The sequence below is a fragment of the Bufo bufo genome, chromosome 6 (genome assembly GCF_905171765.1).
Source record: "Bufo bufo chromosome 6, aBufBuf1.1, whole genome shotgun sequence".
Taxonomy (NCBI): Eukaryota; Metazoa; Chordata; class Amphibia; order Anura; family Bufonidae; genus Bufo; species Bufo bufo.
This window is the reverse complement of record NC_053394.1, coordinates 177,459,699-177,481,410: the sequence shown is the minus strand read 5'-3', so window position 1 is coordinate 177,481,410 and position 21,712 is coordinate 177,459,699. Positions and strand designations below refer to the sequence as shown.

Below are 21,712 nucleotides of genomic sequence, written 5' to 3'. Positions count from 1 at the left end.
GGGGATGCGCTGGAGAAATCTTGGAGGCGATTATGGGAAGAGGTGTTAAGAGGAGAGGAGAGAAGGAGGTCTTGTGAGGATCGGAGATTGCGTGTGGGGATGTATCGGGAAAGTAGCTCCGAGATGTAGGGAGGGGACAGGTTATGGACGGCCTTGTAGGGATTTGTTAGTACTTTGAAGTGAATTCGCTGGGCAATGGGGAGCCAGTGAAGGGGTGGGCAGAGGAGTAACAGGGTGAGAGGTGGATTAGTCGGGCAGGATAGAAGTAAAATAATAACTTTGACAATCACTTTAACCACTAAATTATATCTATTCCAATATTGTGCTAATAAAACCTACAACTCATCTTGTAAAAAAACTGACTTCCATATGCCTACTTCAGAACATAGTAATATAGTTTATAAGGCCAAAAAAAGACATCTGTTCATCCAGTTCGGCCTGTTAACCTTCAAGTTGATCCAGAGGAAGGCAGAAAAAAAAAGAAGCCAATTTTCCCCACTTAAGGGGTAAAAAAAAATTCCTTCCCGACTCCTATCGGGCAATCAGAATAACCTCCTGGATCAACCACCCCTCTCTAGTAGCTATAGCCTGTAATATTATTACACTCCAGAAATACATCCAGCCCCCTTTTGAACTCATTTAGTGAACTCCGCATCACCACCTCCTCAGGCAGAGAGTTCCATAGTCTCACTGCTCTTACCGTAAAGAATCCTTTTCTATGTTTGTGTACAAACCTTCTTTCCTCCAGAGGCAGAGGGTGTCCTCTCGTCACAGTCCTGGGGATAAATAGATGATGGGAGAGATCTCTGTACTGACCCCTGATATATTTATACATAGTAATTAGATCACCCCTCAGTCGTCTTTTTTTCTAAAATGAATAACCCTAATGTTGATAATCTTTCAGGGTACTGTAGTCCACCCATTCCAGTTATTACTTTAGTTGCCCTCCTCTGAACCCTCTTTAGCTCTGCTATGTCTGCCTTGTTCACAGGAGCCCAGAACTGTACACAGTACTCCATGTGTGGTCTGACTAGTGATTTGTGAAGTGGCAGGACTATGTTCTCATTATGGGCATCTATGCCCCTTTTGATGCAACCCATTATCTTATTGGCCTTGGCAGCAGCTGTCTGACACTAGTTTTCCATGTCAGTGTTACCCAGTGTTTTACTTTTTAGTATGTACGGGTGACTTGCATTATTCCTTCCCATGTGCATAACCTTACATTTGTCAGCGTTAAACCTAATCTGCCACTTATCAGCCCAAGCCTCCAATCTATCCAGATCCATTTGTAGCAGTATACTGTCCTCTTCTGTGTTAATTACCGTATTTTTCGCCCTATAAGACGCACCGGCTCATAAGACGCACCTAGGTTTTTGAGGAGGAAAATAAGAAAAACATTTTTTTTTAACCAAAAGGTGTGCTTTTGGTGGGTTTTGAACTAATAGAAACATAGAACCATTTGGCCCATCTAGTCTGCCCAATATACTAAATACTATGGATAGCCCCTGGCCCTATCTTATATGAAGGATGGCCTTATGCCTATCCCATGCACGCTTAAACTCCTCCACTGTATTTGCAGCTACCACTTCTGCAGGAAGGCTATTCCATGCATCCACTACTCTCTCAGTAAAGTAATACTTCCTGATATTACTTTTAAACCTTTGCCCCTCTAATTTAAAACTATGTCCTCTTGTAGCAGTTTTTCTTCTTGGTGGTCTGTGGATGACACTATTATAGGGGATCTATTGAGGACACTGTTATGGGGGATCTGTGGGTGACACTGTTATGGGGGATCTTTTGGTGACACTGTTATGGGGGATCTGTGGGTGAAACTGTTATGGCTGATCTGTGGGTGACACTGTTATGGGGGATCTGTGGGTGACACTGTTATGGGGGATCTGTGGGTGAGACTGTTATGGGGGATCTCTGGATGGCTCTTATTGGGGTCTCTGGATGGCAGTGTTATGGGGATCTGTGGATGACACTGTTATGGGGATCTGTGGATGACACTGTTATGGGGGGGATCTGAGGATGACACATATATAGCATCTTATGCTATGTGTCATCCACAGATCCCCCCATAATAGTGTCCCTGCGGTGTGAATGACCCCCCATACAGGGGGTGGGGGTCGCTTCTGGTTTTATAATGACAGCGGGGCCCGTGCAGTGACTGTATTCTACTACACGGGCCCCGCTCACTGTTTATAATCTTATCTATAATTGTAGGCATTGTTAATATATAAAATATATATAAAAGTATATATATAAAAGTTCAGGGTAGTCAGAGCCTGTATACCGTACTTACAAGCGCTCGTAGCAGAGAGGAGGCAGGCCGGGAGGACGGGCGCTGGCAGCGTGAGTCACTACGTCATGCGCCCACGCCGCCTGCTTCATTCATAAAGTGGGCGGCGCAGGCGCGTGACGTAGTGACTCACGCTGCCAGCGCCCGTCCTCCCGGCCTGCCTCCTCCCTGCTACGAGCGCTTGTAAGTATACAGGCGCTGATTACCCTGAACTATATTAACAATGCCTACAAGTATAGATAAGATTATATACAGTGAGCGGGGCCCGTGTATTAGAATACAGTCACTGCACGGGCCCCGCTGTCATTATAAAAGCAGATGCCCGCCCCCAGCCCCTCCTCCCTCTCAGCTGATACACCCGCTGCATCATTGAAAATTCGGAAAAATGCAGCATTCGCCCCATAAGACGCACTGCTATTTTCCCCCCCACTTTTGGGGAGGGGGGGGAGTGCGTCTTATAGGGCGAAAAATACGGTACTGTACACAGTTTAGTGTCATCCGCAAAAATTTATATTTTACTGTGCAAGTCTTCTACAAGATTGAAGAGAATAGGGCCCAATACTGACCCCTGTGGTACTCCACTAGTGACAGTGACCCAATCTGAGTGTGTACCGTTAATAACCACCCTCTATTTTCTAACAATGAGCCAGTTACTTACCCACATACAGACATTTTCTCCCACTCCAAGCATTCTTATTTTATATACTAACCTTTTATGTGCTACAGTGTCAAATGCTTTGGAGAAGTCGCCGCGGTCAAGTCTAGAACTTACCCTCTCATAGAAACTGATTTAATTAGTTTGATATGACTGATATCTCATGAAGCAATGCTGATATGGCGTTATTTGCTTATTTTCATTGAGGTACTCCAAGATAGCATCACTTAGAAAACCTTTAGGCTACTTTCACACTAGCGTCGGGGCTCCGCTTGTGAGCTCTGTTTGAAGGGTCTCACAAGCGGCCCCGAACGCATTCGTCCAGCTACCAATGCATTCTGAGTGGACGCGGATTCGCTCAGAATGCATCAGTCTGGCAGCGTTCAGCCTCCCCTCCGCTCAGCAGGCGGACACCTGAACGCTGCTTGCAGCGTTCGGGTGACCGCCTGGCCGTGCGGAGGCAAACGGATCCATCCAGACTTACAATATAAGTCAATGGGGACGGATCCGTTTGAAGTTGACACCATATGGCTCAATTTTCAGACTTAGAATCTTTTCTAAACTATAATGCAGACGGATCCGTTCTGAACGGATCCAAACGTCTGCATTATAGGAGAGGATCCGTCTGTGCAGACACCAGACGGATCCTCTCTGAACGCTAGTCTGAAAGTAGCCTTAGGGATGAGCGGACCCGTGGATGTTCGGGTTCGGCTGAACTTAGGGTCAAAGTTCGGGTTCGGGACCCGAACTTAACTCAAATCTGAACCCCATTGAAGTCAATGGGGACCTGAACTTCGGTGCATTAAAATGGCCGTAAATGTCATAGTAAGGGCTAAAGGGCTGCAAAAGGAAGCAAAATTGAGGTAAGAGCAGGACAAGTGCCCTGCAAACAAATGCGGATAAGGAAATGACTTCAAATAACATAGAATAGAAAAAAAAAATATAATAATAATCTTGAACTAGGAGGCAGAGGTCAAAATGGAGTAGGAGGTTGAGGAGGCGGTGGACGTGGCAGTGTAGGTGGAAGAGGAGGTAGCCAACACCGTGTTTGTTGTGTTTTTTTGTTTGTTTTTTATATACATTTGGGAAGACCCAGAAACATTGGGAAATAGAAAAATAGAAAAGAGAATGCAAAGAGAAAGTGAGCTGGAGTATAACAATGGCTGGGTGTGGCCGGTATACTTGTCTACTCAGCACAAGGTACAGACAATTTCTGTGGGATCCATGCCTGGTTCATTTTAGTGAACATGAGCTTGTCCACGTTGGCTGTGGACAGGCGGTTGCGCTTGTCTGTGATTACGCCCCTTGCCGTGTTAAACATACGTTTGGACAATACAATTGCTGCAGGGCAGGCCAGCACCTCCAAGGCCTACAGGGCAAGCTCAGGCCATGTGCCCAATTTGGAGACCCAGAAGTTGAATAGGGCAGACCCATCAGTCAGTACGTGTAGGCATGTGCACACATACTGGGTTCACTGAAAAATATTTGGTCACACATACTGTTCCACCATGTTGTTGAAATGCTGCCTCCTGCTAAGACGTTCCGTATCAGCTGGTGGTGCTGGTTGTTGTGGCGTGCTGACAAAGCTTTTCCACATTTCGGCCATGCTAACCCTGCCTTCTGAGGTGCTAGCAGTGCCCCAGCTGCGTTGGAGACTTCTTCCTCCTCCTCTGCCTTCACCTTGTGCTTCCACTGAGCCGCTGCTGTCAGGTGTGAATGCCATCAGCAGCGCGTCTACCAACATGTGCTTGTACTCGCACATTTTCCGATCACGCTCCAGTGACGTAATTAAGGACAGCACGTTGTCCTTGTAGCAGGGATCCAGCAGGGTGGCCACCCAGTAATCTGCACAGGTTAGAATGTGGGCAACTCGGCGGTCGTTGCGCAGGCACTGCAGCACAGCATGTAGTCGCTCATGTGTTCCAGGCTGCCCAGAGGCAATGACAAGCTGTCCTCTGTGGGAGGTGTATCGTCTGTATCCTTTGTATCCCCCCCAGCCACACTCCATTGATGCCCATAAGCTGCTTTGGGTGCCACCCTGCTGTGAACACTGTTCCTCTTCCTCATCATCCTCCTCCTCCTCATCCTGCAGAACTGTGCCCTGGCTGGACAGTTGTGTACCTGGCCTCTGTTGGTGCTGGAACCCACCCAATGAGCCACTTGTGAATGACTGGCCTGATAATCGTGGAAATGATCCGTCTTCCTCCTCCTCTTCCTCCTGTGCCACATCCTCTTCCATCATCGCTCAGTTTTCTTTCAAGGAGACGTAAAAGTGGGATAGTAACGCTGATGACTGCGTCATCGGCACTGGCCATGGTGGAGTACTCGAAACAGCGCAACACAGCACACACGTCCCGCATGGAGGCCCACTCGTTAGTGGTAAAGTGGAGCTGTTCCGCAGAGCGACTCACCTGTGCGTGCAGCTAAAACTCCACTATCGCCTGCTGCTGCTCACACAGTCTCTCCAGCATGTGCAAGGTGAAGTTCCACCTTGTGGGTACATGGCATATGAGGCGGTGAGTGAGAAGGCAGAAGTTGCGCTGCAGCACAGGGTGAGAGCGCCGAAAGCGTGCACAGATGGCCCGCACTTTCTGCAGCATCTCTGACATATCAGGGTCATTTTTCAGGACCCTCTGCACCACCAAATTCAGCACATGCACCAGGCAAGGGATGTGCGTCAAACCGGCTAGCCCCAGAGCTGCTACGAGATTTCGCCAATTATCACACACCACCAGGACAGGCTTGAGACTCAGCGACACCAACCACTCATCGGTCTGTTGTTCCATGCTCGTCCATAGCTCCTGCGCTGTGTGGGTTTTTTTCCCCCAAACAGATGAGTTTTAAAACAGCCTGCTGTCGTTTTTCCCTGGCTGTGCTGAAGTTGGTGGTGAAGGTGTTACGCTGACCGGATGAGGAGGAGGAAGCAGAGTAGAAGGAGGAGGCAACAGGAGGCAAGGAAAAATGTCCTGCAATTCTCGGTGGCAGAAGGACATGCACCAAACTTCTATCCGCCTCAGGCCCAGCCGCCAATGCATTTACCTAGTGTGCAGTTAGGGAGATATAACGTCCCTGCACGTGCTTACTGGATCATGTATCGGTAGTTATGTGGACTTTGCCAGAGATGGCGTTCCGCAGTGCACACCTGATTTTGTCCACCACTTGGTTGTGCAGGGCAGGGATGGCTCGCCTGGAAAAGTAGTGGTGGCTGGGAACCATTTCAAAGGCTAGGAATTTTGAAATGCTGGCATTCAGAGCCAGGAATCGCTGATGGGTCGGTGGTACTTCCTCTTTCCCTCCAGTGTTTGGGGGATTGTCAGCTAAATGCTTCCATGGGACAGTGTGGACATGCTGGGTGGAGGTGGTGGTGATGCTGTCACATCTTCTGTTTGCGGGGTGGCAGGTGCCACTGTCACTCCAGAGGGGGAGGAAGAGCCCGAAACTGCAACAGAAGAGGGAGCAAGAGGAGCCTGATATCTTTTGTGGTTTTTCAGGTGTGTACTCCACTGCAGCTTGTGCTTTGCACTTAGATGCCTGGTCATGCAGGTGGTGCTCAAGTTTAGAACATTTATGCCTCGCTTAAGGCTCTGATTGCAAAGCGTGCAAACCACTCGCGTCTTGTCATCTGCACATTGTCTGAAGAACTGCCACGTCAGGGAACTCCTTGAAGTGGGCTTTGGTGTGCTCAGTCCCTGGGTGAGGTGGGCTGTAGCAGGCATACTGGCCAGGGGATGACCACTCTGCTTTTGCACCCTGCTCCCTCTTTTGCTGTGCGGCTGGCGCTGTGTGACCACCACCTCTTCCTCCAAACTGCACACGTCACTCGCATAACCTTGATGCCATGTGGGGTCTAGGACCTCATCATCCTCCACATCATCTTCCACCCACTCTTCACCCCTGCCCTCCTTGCCGGTTTGCACACGGCAGAAAGCAGCAGCAGTTAGCACTGTGTTTCGTCATCATCATCAGAGACGTGCTGCGGTGGTCCTCCCATGTCCACATCCTGAAACATAACTGGTTGGGCATCAATGCACTCAATCTCTTCCACTTCTGGGGCAGGGCTAGGCGAACGGCCCACGGAAACCCCGCTAGCAGAGTCATCAAAAAGCATAAGAGACTGCTGCATGACTTGGGGCTCAGACTGCTTGGCTGATTTGCAAGGGGGTGAGGTGAAAGACAGATGCCCATGGGATGCAGGTGCCAACTCTGCGGTTTCAGCAGGGGACCTGGTGGGAGACAATGTGAAGGAACTGGAGGCACTGTCAGCCATCCAATCTACTACCGCCTCTACTTGTTCTGGCCTCACCATTCGTAAACCGGTATTCGGGCCTATGTGCACCTTAGGAAGGTGTTTAATTTGGGCGTGTAGCTAGCACAGATCGACCACGTCCTCTCCCTGCAACAGGAGCTCCACCAGCACCAGCAGCACCACGACCAGTGCCATGTCCCTTTATTTGATGCTCTCCTCATTTTTTGAGGTCACCCACCGAACGAACAGACGGATTAACTATATTCATTTCCTTGTCATGTATGCAGTGCAGGCACACCGCACACCAAAAATGTGTATATTTCACCCAATGAACTAACAGACAGATTAACTATATTAATTTCCCTGTCACGTATAAAGTGCATGTGTATCTCACACCAAAAATCACTATAGGTCACCCACAGAATTAACAGCTAGATTAATTATTTTATTTTTCTGTCAGGGGTGCAATTCTGGTGTATTGCACCCACAAAAAATCATTATAGGTCACATACAAAACAAATAGCCAGATTCCTAACACTCTCCCTTGCTTTAGCTGCCTGCTTCCTGTCCCTGCACTACTCAGAGCTGATGGGCGGTGCCACACAGGATCCAGGTTGTATAGAGGCTGGGTCACGATGCACCGGCCAATCACTAGGCACGTCTGTGATTGCTTCTAAGTGCCCACAGCTCAAAAGCTTTTTGATTGGCTGCCCTGCAGCCTTTTTAAAAGCTTTATTAAATGCCTAAACACCGAACTCGAGCCCAAATTTTTCCGGCAAAGTTCGGTATGGACCGAACATTACAGTTTGGGTTCGCTCAACACTAAAAACCTTCAAACAGTTTACCCACGACAGATGCTAAACTTACCGGCCTATAGTTTCCAGGCTCTGTTTTTGGACCCTTTTTGAATATTGGCACCACATTTGCTATGCGGCAATCCTGTGGAACACTCCCTGTCAGTATAGAGTCCTTAAATATCAGAAATAAGGGTCTGGCTATGACACTTGAATGGATATTACTTTATGGTTACTGTTTCTGACTGCTATATACACGATCCACACCGACTGCTGTATACACGCTCCACACCGACTGCTATATACACGCTCCACCCTGACTGCTATAAACACGCTCCACACCGACTGCTATATACACGCTCCACCCTGACTGCTATAAACACGCTCCACCCTGACTGCTATAAACACGCTCCACACCGACTGCTATATACACGCTCCACACCGACTGCTATATACACGCTCCACCCTGACTGCTATATACACGCTCCACACCGACTGCTATATACACGCTCCACACCGACTGCTATATACACGCTCCACACCGACTGCTATATACACGCTCCACCCTGACTGCTATATACACGCTCCACCCTGACTGCTATATACACGCTCCACCCTGACTGCTATATACACGCTCCACCCTGACTGCTATATACACGCTCTACACTGACTGCTGCTGCCCTCGTTGCCTCTCTCCAGTCAGTGTGGAGTGTGTATATAGCAATCAGTTTTGAGCGTGTATATAGCAGTCAGTATGGAGGGTGTATAGAGCAGTCGGTGTGGAGCGTGTATAGAGCAGTCGGTGTGGAGCGTGTATAGAGCAGTCGGTGTGGAGCGTGTATACAGCAGTCGGTGTGGAGCGTGTCTCCACAGTCAAGTAAAAAGAAGATGGGATGTTGCTAAGGCACAAAATGGGCCACTTTAGAGCAATAGAAATGTATGATTTCAATAATTAAAGTATAGTGCAAAAATGGTTAGTATCACTGCCCTTAAACATTACAATTTATTCTAAATAAGAGTAATTACATTTTCAGATTCAGTAAACATATTTGTGGGGAAAATACTATACTTTTGCTACTCTCAAAGTTGCTTACATTCCTACTTTTAATTTTGTGACCTGACTGCCATAAAGGTTTATGGCACTACTACCTTATAATGACCTATTAGTAAAAAATTATACTTAATTGTATACTTTTTTTCTCTTTGTGCTCTTGCAGAACAAAATCCTCCAGCATCGATGTCTCCTCATAGTTTTCTTTACAAGACAATAGTATTCACTTTAGCCAATCCATCATATAATGGCAAAAACAAGACTGAGATTATATTAAGCCTCTTCATGGAGATTATATACCTGCAGACTGGAGAGGTGAGGGATTCTGGAAGCTATGCAACTTGGCATCTTATCTATATTAATAGAATGGTGGCTTGACTGGAGAAGGGAGGGAATATGATGTTTCTCTCTTTCTCATCCTATACAGGATTATGCAGTAGTGCAGAGGACATCTGGTGAGTGTCTGACCTCCATCAGTCGAGCCAATGTATCAGGAAGATCAAACAGAATTCAGAGTACCATAATGGTGCCTCCATCTCATTTACTGATAAATGAGAGAATCAATAAGCAGAAGATCCTGGACCTCACCAACAAGATCATTGAGCTGCTGACTGGAGAGGTGAGCGCCGCTGGGAATTCTGGGACATTATACAGTAATACAAGGGAGGTGTCAGGTTGGTGACGGTATCATTGTGTGTGTCAGGTTCTTATAAGGAGTCAGGATGTCGCTGTCTATTTCTCCATGGAGGAGTGGGAGTATATAGAAGAACACAAGGATTTGTACAAGGATGTCGTAATGGAGAATCACCAGTTCTTTATACCACTGGGTAAGAGATTTATCATAGTCTATGTCAATGCAGTCAGGTTTAAAGGAAATGTTTAAAGTAGCATGCTTTTATTACTTTTTCCAATTATAGTGTTGATTTTAGATGCCAATGCCACAAATCAGGTCATCCAATATTTCTAAGGAATACTCTTTGCACAGTTAAACAGATACCGAAGAACAGTAAAAACACGTACAGTACAGGTGAAACTCGAAAAATTAGAATATCGTGGAAAGTTCATTTATTTCAGTAATGCAACTTAAAAGGTGAAACTAACATATGAGATAGACTCATTACATGCAAAGTGAGATATTTAAAGCCTTTATTGTTATAATTTGGATGATTATGGCTTACAGTTTATTAAACCCCAAAGTCACAATTTTGAGGTACCCTTTGCTCAGGAGATATGGATTAATGAGTTGATTAGTGTGTGACACTTTGAGCCTAGAATATTAAACCTTTTCACAAAATTCAAATTTTAAGCCGCATTAATGCAATTCCTTTTAATTTGCATTAATGAAATAAATGGACTTTTGCACGATATTCTAATTTTTCGAGTTTCACCTGTATCTCCGGTATTGCACTGCCGTTCTTCCAGTCAGCAGCCCTTCACAGTAACTGCTGATGTCCTGTCTTAGTCATGGACACTTGCAGCCTGAACTCTTCTGTTAGCACTCTCCTAAGAGCTTGAATTTCTTCAGATTTGTAGCAACTTGTAGAGAACAGGGTGGAAAATTTATCAAGAGTGATGTTTCTAACACCAGTCTTGATCTACCTAGCGTTGCATAACAGATGTGGATGTGTTTATAATAAGTTTCTTGAATAGACCAGCACTTCCGCATTGGCAGAGATAAATAATTAATGGGCTATAACATAATCGAATAACTTGGATTCTATATCAGAACAGTCCAATAATCACATTGAATTTGTTATATATATATATATATATTCATATATATATATATATATATATATATATATATATATATACAGTGCCTTGCAAAAGTATTCACCCCCTTGACTTTTTTTGTATTTTGGTGCGTCACAACCTGGAATTAACATGGATTGTTTGAGGATTTGCATAATTTAATTTACAGAACATGCCCACAACTTTGAAGATGTTTTTTCTATTGTGAAGCAAACAACAAATAGGACAAAATAACAGAAAAAGTCAATGTGTATAACTATTCACCCCCCTAAAGTCAATACTTTGTAGAGCCACCTTTTGTGGCAATCACAGCTCCAAGTCGCTTTGGATAAGTCTCTTTGAGCTTGCCACATCTTACCACTGGGATTTGTGCCCATTCCTCCTTGCAAAACTGCTCCAGCTTCTTCAAGTTGGATGGTTTGCGCTTGTGAACAGCAATCTTTAAGTCTGACCACAGATTTTCTATTGGATTGAGATCTGGGCTTTGACTAGGCCATTCCAACACATTTTACATGTTTCCCCTTAAACCACTCAAGTGTTGCTTTAGCAGTGTGTTTGGGGTCATTGTCCTGCTGGAAGGTGAACCTCCATCCTAGCTTCAGATCACGCACAGAGTGGTACAGGTTTTGCTCAAGAATATCCCTGTATTTAGCACCATCCATCTTTCCCTCAACTCTGACTAGTTTCCCAGTCCCGGCTGCTGAAAAACATCCCCACAGCATGATGCTGCCACCACCATGTTTCACTGTGGGGATGGTGTTCTTTGGGTGATGTGATTTGTTGGGTTTGCGCCAGACATAGCGTTTTCTTTGATGGCCGAAAAGTTACATTTTAGTCTCATCAGACCAGAATACCTTCCTCTATACATTTTGAGAGTGAGTCTCCCACATGCCTTTTCGCAAACTCACAACTTGCCTTTTTGTTTTTAGCTGAAAGTAATGGCCACTCTGCCATAAAGCCCAACTCTATGGAGCGTACAACTTATTGTTGTCCTATGTACAACAGATACTCCAGTCTCTGCTGTGGAACTCTGCAGCTCCTCCAGGGTTACCTTAGGTCTCTGCGCTGCCTCTCTGATTAATGTCCTCCTTGCCCGGTCAGTGAGTTTTGGTGGGCGGCCGTCTCTTGGCAGGTTTGCTGTTGTGCCATGTTCTTTCCATTTAGTTATGATAGATTTGATGGTGATCCTGGGGATCATCAAAGATTTGGATATGTTTTTATAACCTAACCCTAACTTGTACTTCTCAACATTGTCCCTTACTTGTTTGGAGAGTTCCTTGGTCTTCAGTGTTTGGTTAGTGATGGCTCTTGCTTAGGTGTTGCAGCATCTGGGGCCTTTCCAAAAAGGTGTGTATATGTAATGACAGATCATGTGACACTTAGATTGCACACAGTTGGACATCATTTCACTAATTATGTGACTTTCGAAGGTAATTGGTTGCACCAGAGCTTTTTATGGGCTTCCGAACAAAGGGGGTGAATACATACGCACATGCCAATTTTCTGTTTTCTATTTCTAAACAATAGTTTTATTTTATATATTTTTCTCATTTCACTTGACCAACTTAGACTATTGTGTTCTGATCCATCACCTAAAATTCAGATTAACAAAACATTGAACGTAATTTAACATTTGTAATGTAAACATTTGCTGTAATGTAACAAAACACGAAAAAAGTCAAGGGGGTGAATACTTTTGCAAGGCACTATATATATATATATATATATATAAATAAAATATAAATGAATTATATATCACGCATACATAAAATACTATAAAAATCGCAGTATTGTATATGGGCCCTGCAATTGTATATGTGCCCACATTCTATAACAAACAAGTGTATTATGAATTGTATGTGTGATATATAATTTATATATAGTTTGTTTTTCTTTTTTTATATATATTTTTTATATTTCTTTGATACTATGTGTATGATAACATTAATAATAATAATAATAATATTAATATTTGATTATTGGATTGTTCTGATATAGAATCAATATAGGGGGACCAAGTTATTGGATTATTTTTATATAATAAAGGATCTATATATTTTATTAATCTCCTTATTCTAGACCATTAATTATTACTTATTATCACTGCCAGAGTGTGGAAGTGCTGGTCTATTCATTAATGAATTTATTTTATTATATTAATCTGGTTTTGGGCAACTAAAAATACTTGAAAAATAAGTATCTTCCTTAGCAAAGCATTCATATCAAAGTCCCAAGCACTGATTTGTACCTGGCAGAGGAGGTAGTCCTGTGATAAGCTACCATTCATTCACACTAACTCTAATATACTGTGTATGGAACAGATTTTCTGCTTCTCAGTAACACAAAGTGGTTAAACAGTACATAGGCCTGATTTATCATGCCTTCACTCCAGAATTCTGGCTTCAAAAAGTTGGAAACTAGGGCTTTTGCGACTTTTTAGACTTGCACAAAAATGTTCTAATTTTTTTGTATGTTTACTTCATTCACTCCAGTTTTGAAGTGTGGGTGTGGGTAGCTATGTTAATTAGTATCACTCCAGATTTTTTATTGAGACTTTTTTTAAAGTTGCAATCTAACTACAGTAGGCGAACTAGGAAAACTGGAGTAGCTTTTCTAGACAAAAGTGTTAGGGTTGAGACAACATGCGATATTTGATAAATGTGGCATAAATTAAGCCAACATATCAAAACTAATTTCAAATATTCCCCTCATGATAAATTCCCTCCCATAGAGTACATACAGACTAGACCGATTATGATCATAACATCCCTATAACGCATACATGACATACAAACTAATTAAAGAAACAGATCATGCATTTAATGTTGGTTTAATTATTTTAAGTATGAGGAAGAAGAGAGATTTTTATTTTTTAGTTTTAAAAGCTTTCATGGGCAAACTATATTGGAGACATACATCTCCTTTCTGTATAGTTTGAAATGACAGTGTAGCAGGGCGTATTTTCTTGCAGTTGCATTGAAACATTAACTGACCATTGTATAGACTATTACAGTCTCTTAGAAATTAAAGAGGTTTTCCAGCTTTTCAGCAAGTTTTGTTCCCCCGCTGAATTTGTGGAGTGAAGCATACTCACCTGCTACCCAGGTCCTGCTCCTTGGGTCCACAGCTGTGTTCGCTGCACACCGGTGCCCGCTTGCAAACATCCATCACTGGCTGCAGCAGCACACGTGACCCTCGTCCATGCTGGACGTTTACAGCAGGGGACCAAAGGAGTCGGAACCAAGCGGTGGGCAGCAGGTAAATATGCTTATCTCCATTGGTATAGAAGTGGGAGCCAAAATTTGTTAAAAAACTGGAGAACCCCTTTAAGGAGTACATGGAGGGAGTAAAAGGAAAGATGCATACAAGACCTGATAAAGTAATTGAAAAAAAAAAAAAATTGAATACTCATCAGCTAAGTTCCCCACCACTCCAGTGCAGATGACAACACTGTTGATGTTCCATACCAGCAGCTGATCACTGAACCAATCAGTTTCTGCAGTCCTGATGTCCTTGCTTGCATTGCTGCTATGTAAACAGGGAGCATCATGGCTGGGGATGCAGGGGATTTAACATGTTTTATTTTTTTATTTTATTACATACAGTATGTTGTTTCAACTCCTGGACTACTTTACTTCTCTACATATTTATTTTCTAAATGATAAAACTTAAGTACATAACGTTTTCTTTAAATGATGTAATTTTCTAATGACATATTACCATTGAAGCCATTTTGATTCAATTCCTTTTACACAAATACATTAGTGTTAATTGAAAATTTTCTTGTGTAGAATAATGCACTAGTTGCATTACTGTTTGTGGAATGTAAGGCTGTTTTCACAGTGCGTCTTGAGTTTCTGTTTTCTGTATCCGCCAGGAAAGCTGTTGCATCTGATAAAATGACCCATAGAATATGCCAAGACAGTGTTCTTTTGGCATCCAGTGGGGTTTCTGTATCTTAGCTGGATGGAATAGCACAATAGAATTCACTATTTGATGCAGAGGTGTCCGGTATAAAAACATATACTGTATAGTACTGTCCACCTATGGGGAATGGATGTCACTCTGTGGCATCTGTTTTACTGATCTTCTTAACGGCTGTTGCAGAAACTTTCCTGGCACATACGGTAAATAGATATGCAAGACGCAATGTGGAAAGAGCCTTATATAATATCTACATCATTGTGTTATGGAATAAAAATAAAATAAAATCTTATTCTACTCCTAGCAGATGACTGCACCGAACTCTCAATGGTACATCTTTTATTTCCAGATTGTGAAGCAGAACCTAAAGATATCCCTCACCATACTTCTGGTGATTACTTTATTACCCCAAACATAGCCTCATTCCTTCCCAGTAGACATCTAACATCTGATCCCAATAATCACAAGGAACTTTCATCTGATCAGTCACAGACTGTTACAAAAGCTGCATCTCATAGAGAAGATAAAATATTTTCATGTTCTGAATGTGGGAGACATTATAAAAATATATTTAATCTTTCTATGCATATGAGAGTACACAGAAACGAGAGACCATTTTCATGTTCAGAATGTGGGAAAAGTTTTACTAAGAAATCAATTCTTATTGAACATCAAAGAGTTCACACAGGGGAGAAGCCATATTCATGTTCGGAATGTGGAAAATGTTTTACCAAGAAATCTGCAGTTGTTGAACATCAAAAAACTCACACAGGAGAGAAACCATTTTCATGTTTGGAATGTGGAAAAAGTTTTACCAGAAAATTAATTCTTATTGAACATCGGAGAATTCACACAGGGGAGAAGCCATTTTCATGTCCAGAATGTGGGAAACGTTTTATGGTGAAACATCATCTTTGGAGACATCAGATAACTCACACAGGAGATAAACCATTTTTATGTTCAGAATGTGGAAGAGGTTTCTACAGAAAATCACATCTTGAGAGACATCAGAGAACTCACACAGGAGAGAGGCCATTTGCATGTGCAGAATGTGGGAAATGCTTTACTAAGAAATCAATTCTAGTTGATCATAAGAGAATTCATACAGGGGAGAAGCCATTTTCATGTTCAGAATGTGGAAAGTGTTTTGTGGTCAAACATCATCTTGAAAGACATCAGATAACTCACACAGGAGATAAACCTTTTTTATGTTTGGAGTGTGGGAGAAGTTTCTCCAGAAAATCACATCTTGAGAGACATCAGAGAACTCACACAGGGGAGAAGCCTTTTACATGTACAGAATGTGGGAAATGCTTTACCAAGAAATCAGTTCTTGTTGAACATCTGAGAATCCACACAGGGGAAAAGCCATTTTCATGTTCAGAGTGTGGGAAATGTTTTATGGTGAAACATCATCTTGAGAGACATCAATTAACTCACACGTCAGATAAGCCATTTATATGTTCAGAATGTGGGAAATGTTTTGCCGGAAAATCATATCTTGAGAGACACCAGAGAACTCACACAGGGGAGAAGCCATTTTCATGTACAGAATGTGAGAAATATTTTACCAAGAAATCAATTCTTATTGAGCATCAGAAAACTCATACAGGAGAGAAGCCATTTTCATGTTCAGAGTGTGGGAAATGCTTCATGGTAAAGCATTATCTTGAGAGACATCAAGTAACCCACACAGGGGAGAAACCATTTACATGTTCAGCATGTGGGAGATATTTTGCCAGAAAATCAAATCTTGAGAGGCATCTGGCAACTCACATAGAGGAGAAACATATTTGATATTCAAAATCTTTTATCTACATGAATATGAATATTCATTTTTATATTCACTGTATGCATTGAATCCCCACTATAGTTTCTGCTATGGGATCTGCAAATTGAGAATTCCCTCAAATTTACAATTAAAAAGTGTCATGAAATATTTATTGTTTTAATGATGTGGGAAATCCCTGCGTTGGCTTGTGGCAAAAAAAAGACCAACAAAATGCATATAGATTAGGATTCTCCCCGTAGAAGTCAGCAGAACATAGAAATACTGAATCTTAAAAGTATTGGCCAGGATTTTGATATTGATAGCCTATCCTCAGGATAGGCCATCAATACCAGATTGGTGGTGGTCTGATACTCCACCCCCTTCCTGATTGGCTGTTACCCTGTTGCTCTGGTGTCGGCAACTGAACAGCTCCATCTGTTGTGTAGTGGACATAGCTGGTAACTACATTGAACTTCCCACTGAAGTGAATGGGAGCAGTTATGCAGTTACCAGCTCCATCAACGAAACAATGGATAGAGCTGTGTAGTTCCGGCACCAGAGCTGTAAGCCAACAGCTGATAGGTGGGATGTCGGACTCCTACCAATCTGATATTGATGGCCTGACCTGAGGATGGGCCATGGGTGTTTAAATCCTGAACAACCCCTTTAAAGAAATCATATAGAAGATGGATTGAAGTTGGTGGAATGTTCTACACTCAGCTGATGTCTATGGGTAGTATACTGATCAGTGGTGTACAAAATAGAAATCCATATTTTTAGACTTCATGGAAGAGAATACAGAGCCATCATTTATTTTTTTTCTACTGTGAAGTAAGAGAATTTACTAGTGAAGAGATGTCTAGCACCACAGATCCTTAGCATCCCCTTCAAACACCCAGCAACATTACTAATACAGTTGTTTCTTCCCGATAATTGCCGGCTTGTCAGAGAAAATGAGAGATACATTTACATGCAGCAATCACCTCCAATGTATGAGGAAGAAAGATCTCTTGTGCAATCACTTGTCCCAATAACTGTTTCTGAGCAGCAGATTGCTGTTCAGACAGCATAATCTGCTGACCATGAATGATGGTTTAGGTGACCGCATCAGCAATGTTTTCACCTGATGAACAAGCATTTGCTCATGGCACCTTTACATAGGAACGCTCATAATTGCCCCAATTTTTGATCTGTGTAAAGGGGCCTTTAACACTCGGTCCACTAGCAACCCCAGCAGATCACATTTTGGAATTACCATGTGGTAATGACTGATGCACTGACAGTAAAGAAACCTGTGAAGACGAATTCCTCAATACATAATCTATTGGTGGTAGTTAAGGACAGGAACTGAATTAATCATCCCAGGCCCTGATTTTGCAGAGAAAGTGGGTGGAGTTTCATTACATTAAGGACAGCCAGCAGATTCTATAGACAATTAAAGGGGTTCTCCAGGAATTAATGAAAATGAAAACAGGATAACAGGCCGAAGTGGATGGAAAAATGTCTTTTTTCGGCCTTATGTACTATGTTACTAATTATTACTTTATTATGAATATATTCACAAATAAAATTTATTATGGCTCGTTTTGTCTAGCGAGCAAATATTAGGAGAAATAAAATGGCCACCGTCCTATTAGTAGATAATAAAATTGCTGCACAACATTTCACCTACAAACAATAGAACTGAAAAATGGGGATCATTCTAAATGAAAGTGGTATTATACCTTCTATAAATGGAAAAATAGAAGCTCTTTGTGCAAATTTTTTTTATCAAATGTGTGTCGCGTCCATCTACCAGGTGTCAAGGTGGCTTCCGCAAATGGGTACCTAACACTAATATACTGCCTCTCTTGGACTTACCTAAGCCTACAATTTTCAGGGCAGTGTAGGAACCAGCTACATTTATATTCTGCTCAGAAGCCCCAGGCAGATGGGCGTTGCTCAGTCTAAAAGAGGCGCTACCCTCAATATATACTACAAGAAAATTTAGACTAGCACATTAATATACATAATCACAGGTGCATATCCATCAAGCAAACATGGTTGATAATAAAATGGCTGCACAACATTTCACATACAAACAATAGAGCTGAGAAATGGGGATCATTCTAAATTAAAGTGGTATTATACCTACTATAAATGTGCGCAAAGAGCTTCTATTTTTCCATTTATAGTAGGTATAATACCACTTTAATTTAGAATGATCCCCATTTCTCAGCTCTATTTGTATGTGAAAGGTTGTGCAGCCATTTTATTATCAACCATGTTTGCTTGATGGATATGCACCTGTGATTATGTATATGAATGTGCTAGTCTAAATTTTCTTGTCATCCTATTAGTAGACACAAAACCTGCCCAATCACACAGGAGGACACATTACTTCACAACACTGAGCTAAAGAGCTGCCTCGGCCTCCTTTCTGCTCTACTTGTCAGGGATTATGATCCTGAATACAGTTCCATATGATCTTCAGATGAAACTGTGTGGGAATGGAGTTCATGAGGAGACCTGAAGCCTGAAGTACAGAGAGAATAAACAGGACAGACTATGGTAATGGAGACGCCATACAAGTGCTGCTGCTCCTCATTAGCCACATCCCCACCCTCCTCTCTGTACTTCATGTCTCCTCATGAACTCCATTCCTACAGAGATTCAGTTGAGGATCATATCATCTGTATTCAAGGTCATAATCCCTGACAAGTAGAGCAGAGAGGAGGAGGCAGCTCTTTACCTCAGTGTTGTAAAGTAACTTGTGCTGCTGTGTAATTGTTTCACAGGTAATCATCGGTAAAAGAACAAACGTTCCATTAATTGCCTGATTGTGAGCAGGGGTGATAACTGCATTTACATGTAGTAATCATCTCTTTTGTATGACTCTTCATACTGATTAGTTTCTTGCCAGCAGCACATCCTGCTTTACACAGGTCAATCTGCAGCCAGCCAACAATGATTTAATGTGGCGCATCAGCGATACTTTGCTTGTTCATTGACTGGACATTTGCACAGGCCAATCTTTAAGAACTAGCGTTCCTACAAAGGTTTGTTTCGTTTGATTTGCCCATGTTGAAGGGCCATTAGTGTGAGTCAGGGAAGTTTTATAACTGCAGCTAATTGTTGTAAGGAGTCACGTACTATAAACTATATTACTGCACTTCTGGTGTCTTAGATAAAGCAGAAAATATATCTTCAGCAGCACTCTGTACATAAAAGCCCTCAGCTCAACTCTGTGATGCTGTCCTATCACACTGGACCAATTCACAGCCAGGGAGAAGACAAACTGTTCTCGCAAGACTTGATAAATCTCACAAGAACATAGTACTCATGTAAATAGCCTATTCTCAAAAGATTTACTGCCAATGGAATTTGAATAATCTGTATAGATTAAATAAACACCATTCTACTGTTATGTCTAATGGTGTTGAGAGTTAGAAGAGAAATGTTTAGTCTTTTGTTATGTTGTTATTATTATCTGTTACAACTTCTTTGGGCATTATGATTTTTACCATTGTTACTGTAAATAACAATTTATATTGATGGAAACCACTTTACTCCACACAGGTTCTGTACCCTAGTCCTTTGTACCAGTCTTAAAATAGTGTGCTACTTTGTATTGATCATGTATAGAATTAAACATATTGGTAAAATCATTTATTTTATCAATGCTTTTTCTAGACGGTATTTTTTCAAGACGACCAATCCCAATCTTTTCAAAAACGTATGTGCAAATGTCATTTATATACTTACATAATCAGTTTGGACTTCCTTTATTTATGCGCAATAAAATTGTATTTTCTTTCGGTTCTGAAATGGAAGTAGCACGGGATTATCTGATGTTCATCGGCATCTTCTTAAATATTCTGAAAGTGTTCTGTTCAACTACATCTTTGATTCACTGACGGTGGAGGAACGCTATACTTAAAATTAACCTTTATTATTTATTTGTAAAAATAGTGTGTAACACACTAGGGGGAAGGATGCACATAAAGCCTGAGTACCTACATCCACGCACCAGGATTAAATGCCTATAACTGACATATCCAGAGGAATGTAAACATATAAGTCTTGAATAATCAGATCAGGTGCAAATATCCCAACTTGGGCAATTAGTTGGAGACTAAAGGGGATATTGCAGCAGTCCAGAAGATAAAAAAAACGTGACATCCGGATGTTCCATCGGAACATAACCGGGTGTCACTGCCAGACCGCTGAATATCACTCTAAGATCAGGGTGTACAGGCTCACTGGTTGGGGGGCAACCAAAGCCCCAAGTAGCCTAATGTGAGCCAGTAACCTAGCAGAGCATGTGCGGCATACATGCACCTTAAATGCCCAGGTGCAGTGCAGCACATACAAAAAAACGCTAGTAAACACACCCTGAGCTGCCTATTAGGAACTAGTAACCTACATCTAAAGCTTCATACTCAACGCGTTTCCTTGGTCGCAAATAATCAGGAGTACATCGAATGTGCTGGTAGGTTAGGTAGCTAGTAGGTGCAGATGTCACACTAAAGGACAGCCCTCTGGTGCTGGAATGGCCATAGGACAGACGGTTTTCAACCCCTTAAGGACCAGGCCATTTTTCACCTTAAGGACCAGACTGACATGGACATGTTTATGTGGTGATAACTTTAAACGCTTTTACTTATCCAAGCCATTCTGAAATTGTTTTCTCGTCACATATTGTACTTCATGACAGTGGTAAATTTGAATCAAAATATAAAATTTTTATTTATAAAAAAATTTAAAATGTACCAAAAATTGGAAAAATTTGCAACTTTCCAAATTTCAATTTCTCTGCTTTTAAAACAGTGATACCTCATATAATAATTATTACTTTACATTTCCCATATGTCTACTTCATGTTTGGATCATTTTGGGAATGCCATTTTATTCTTTGGGGACGTTAGAAGGCTTATAAGTTTAGAAGCAAATCTTAAAATTTTTTAGAAAATTTCCAAAACCCACTTTTTAAGGACCAGTTCAGGTCTGAAGTCACTTTAGGAGGCTTACATAATATAAACCACCCAAAAATGACCCCATTTTAGAAACTACACCCCTCAAGGTATTCAAAACTGATTTTACAAATGTTGTTAACCCTTTAGGTGTTCCAAAAGAATTAATGGAAAATGAAGATGAAATTTCAGAATTTCACTTTTTTGGCAGATTTCCCATTTTAATAATTTTTTTTCTGCTAACAAAGCAAAGGTTAACAGCCAA

The 21,712-nt window shown here is 42.0% G+C and overlaps 1 protein-coding gene across 2 annotated transcripts in view; it reads left to right on the top strand.

Moving 5' to 3' along the window:
- LOC121003389 (oocyte zinc finger protein XlCOF6-like) overlaps positions 1–17,962 on the top strand; it is a 61,255-nt gene extending 43,293 nt beyond the window's left edge. Inside the window, exons 5-8 of one of the 2 annotated variants that reach the window (XM_040435212.1) lie at positions 9,215–9,363; positions 9,476–9,667; positions 9,752–9,875; positions 15,032–17,962. In XM_040435212.1, coding sequence (XP_040291146.1) covers positions 9,215–9,363; positions 9,476–9,667; positions 9,752–9,875; positions 15,032–16,521 — 1,955 coding nt within the window. In that variant the 3' untranslated portion in view covers positions 16,522–17,962. Of the gene's footprint in view, positions 1–9,214; positions 9,364–9,475; positions 9,668–9,751; positions 9,876–15,028 lie in introns of both variants that reach the window. The other variant, XM_040435210.1, reaches the window with a different exon arrangement.
- Positions 17,963–21,712: the final 3,750 nt, after the last annotated feature.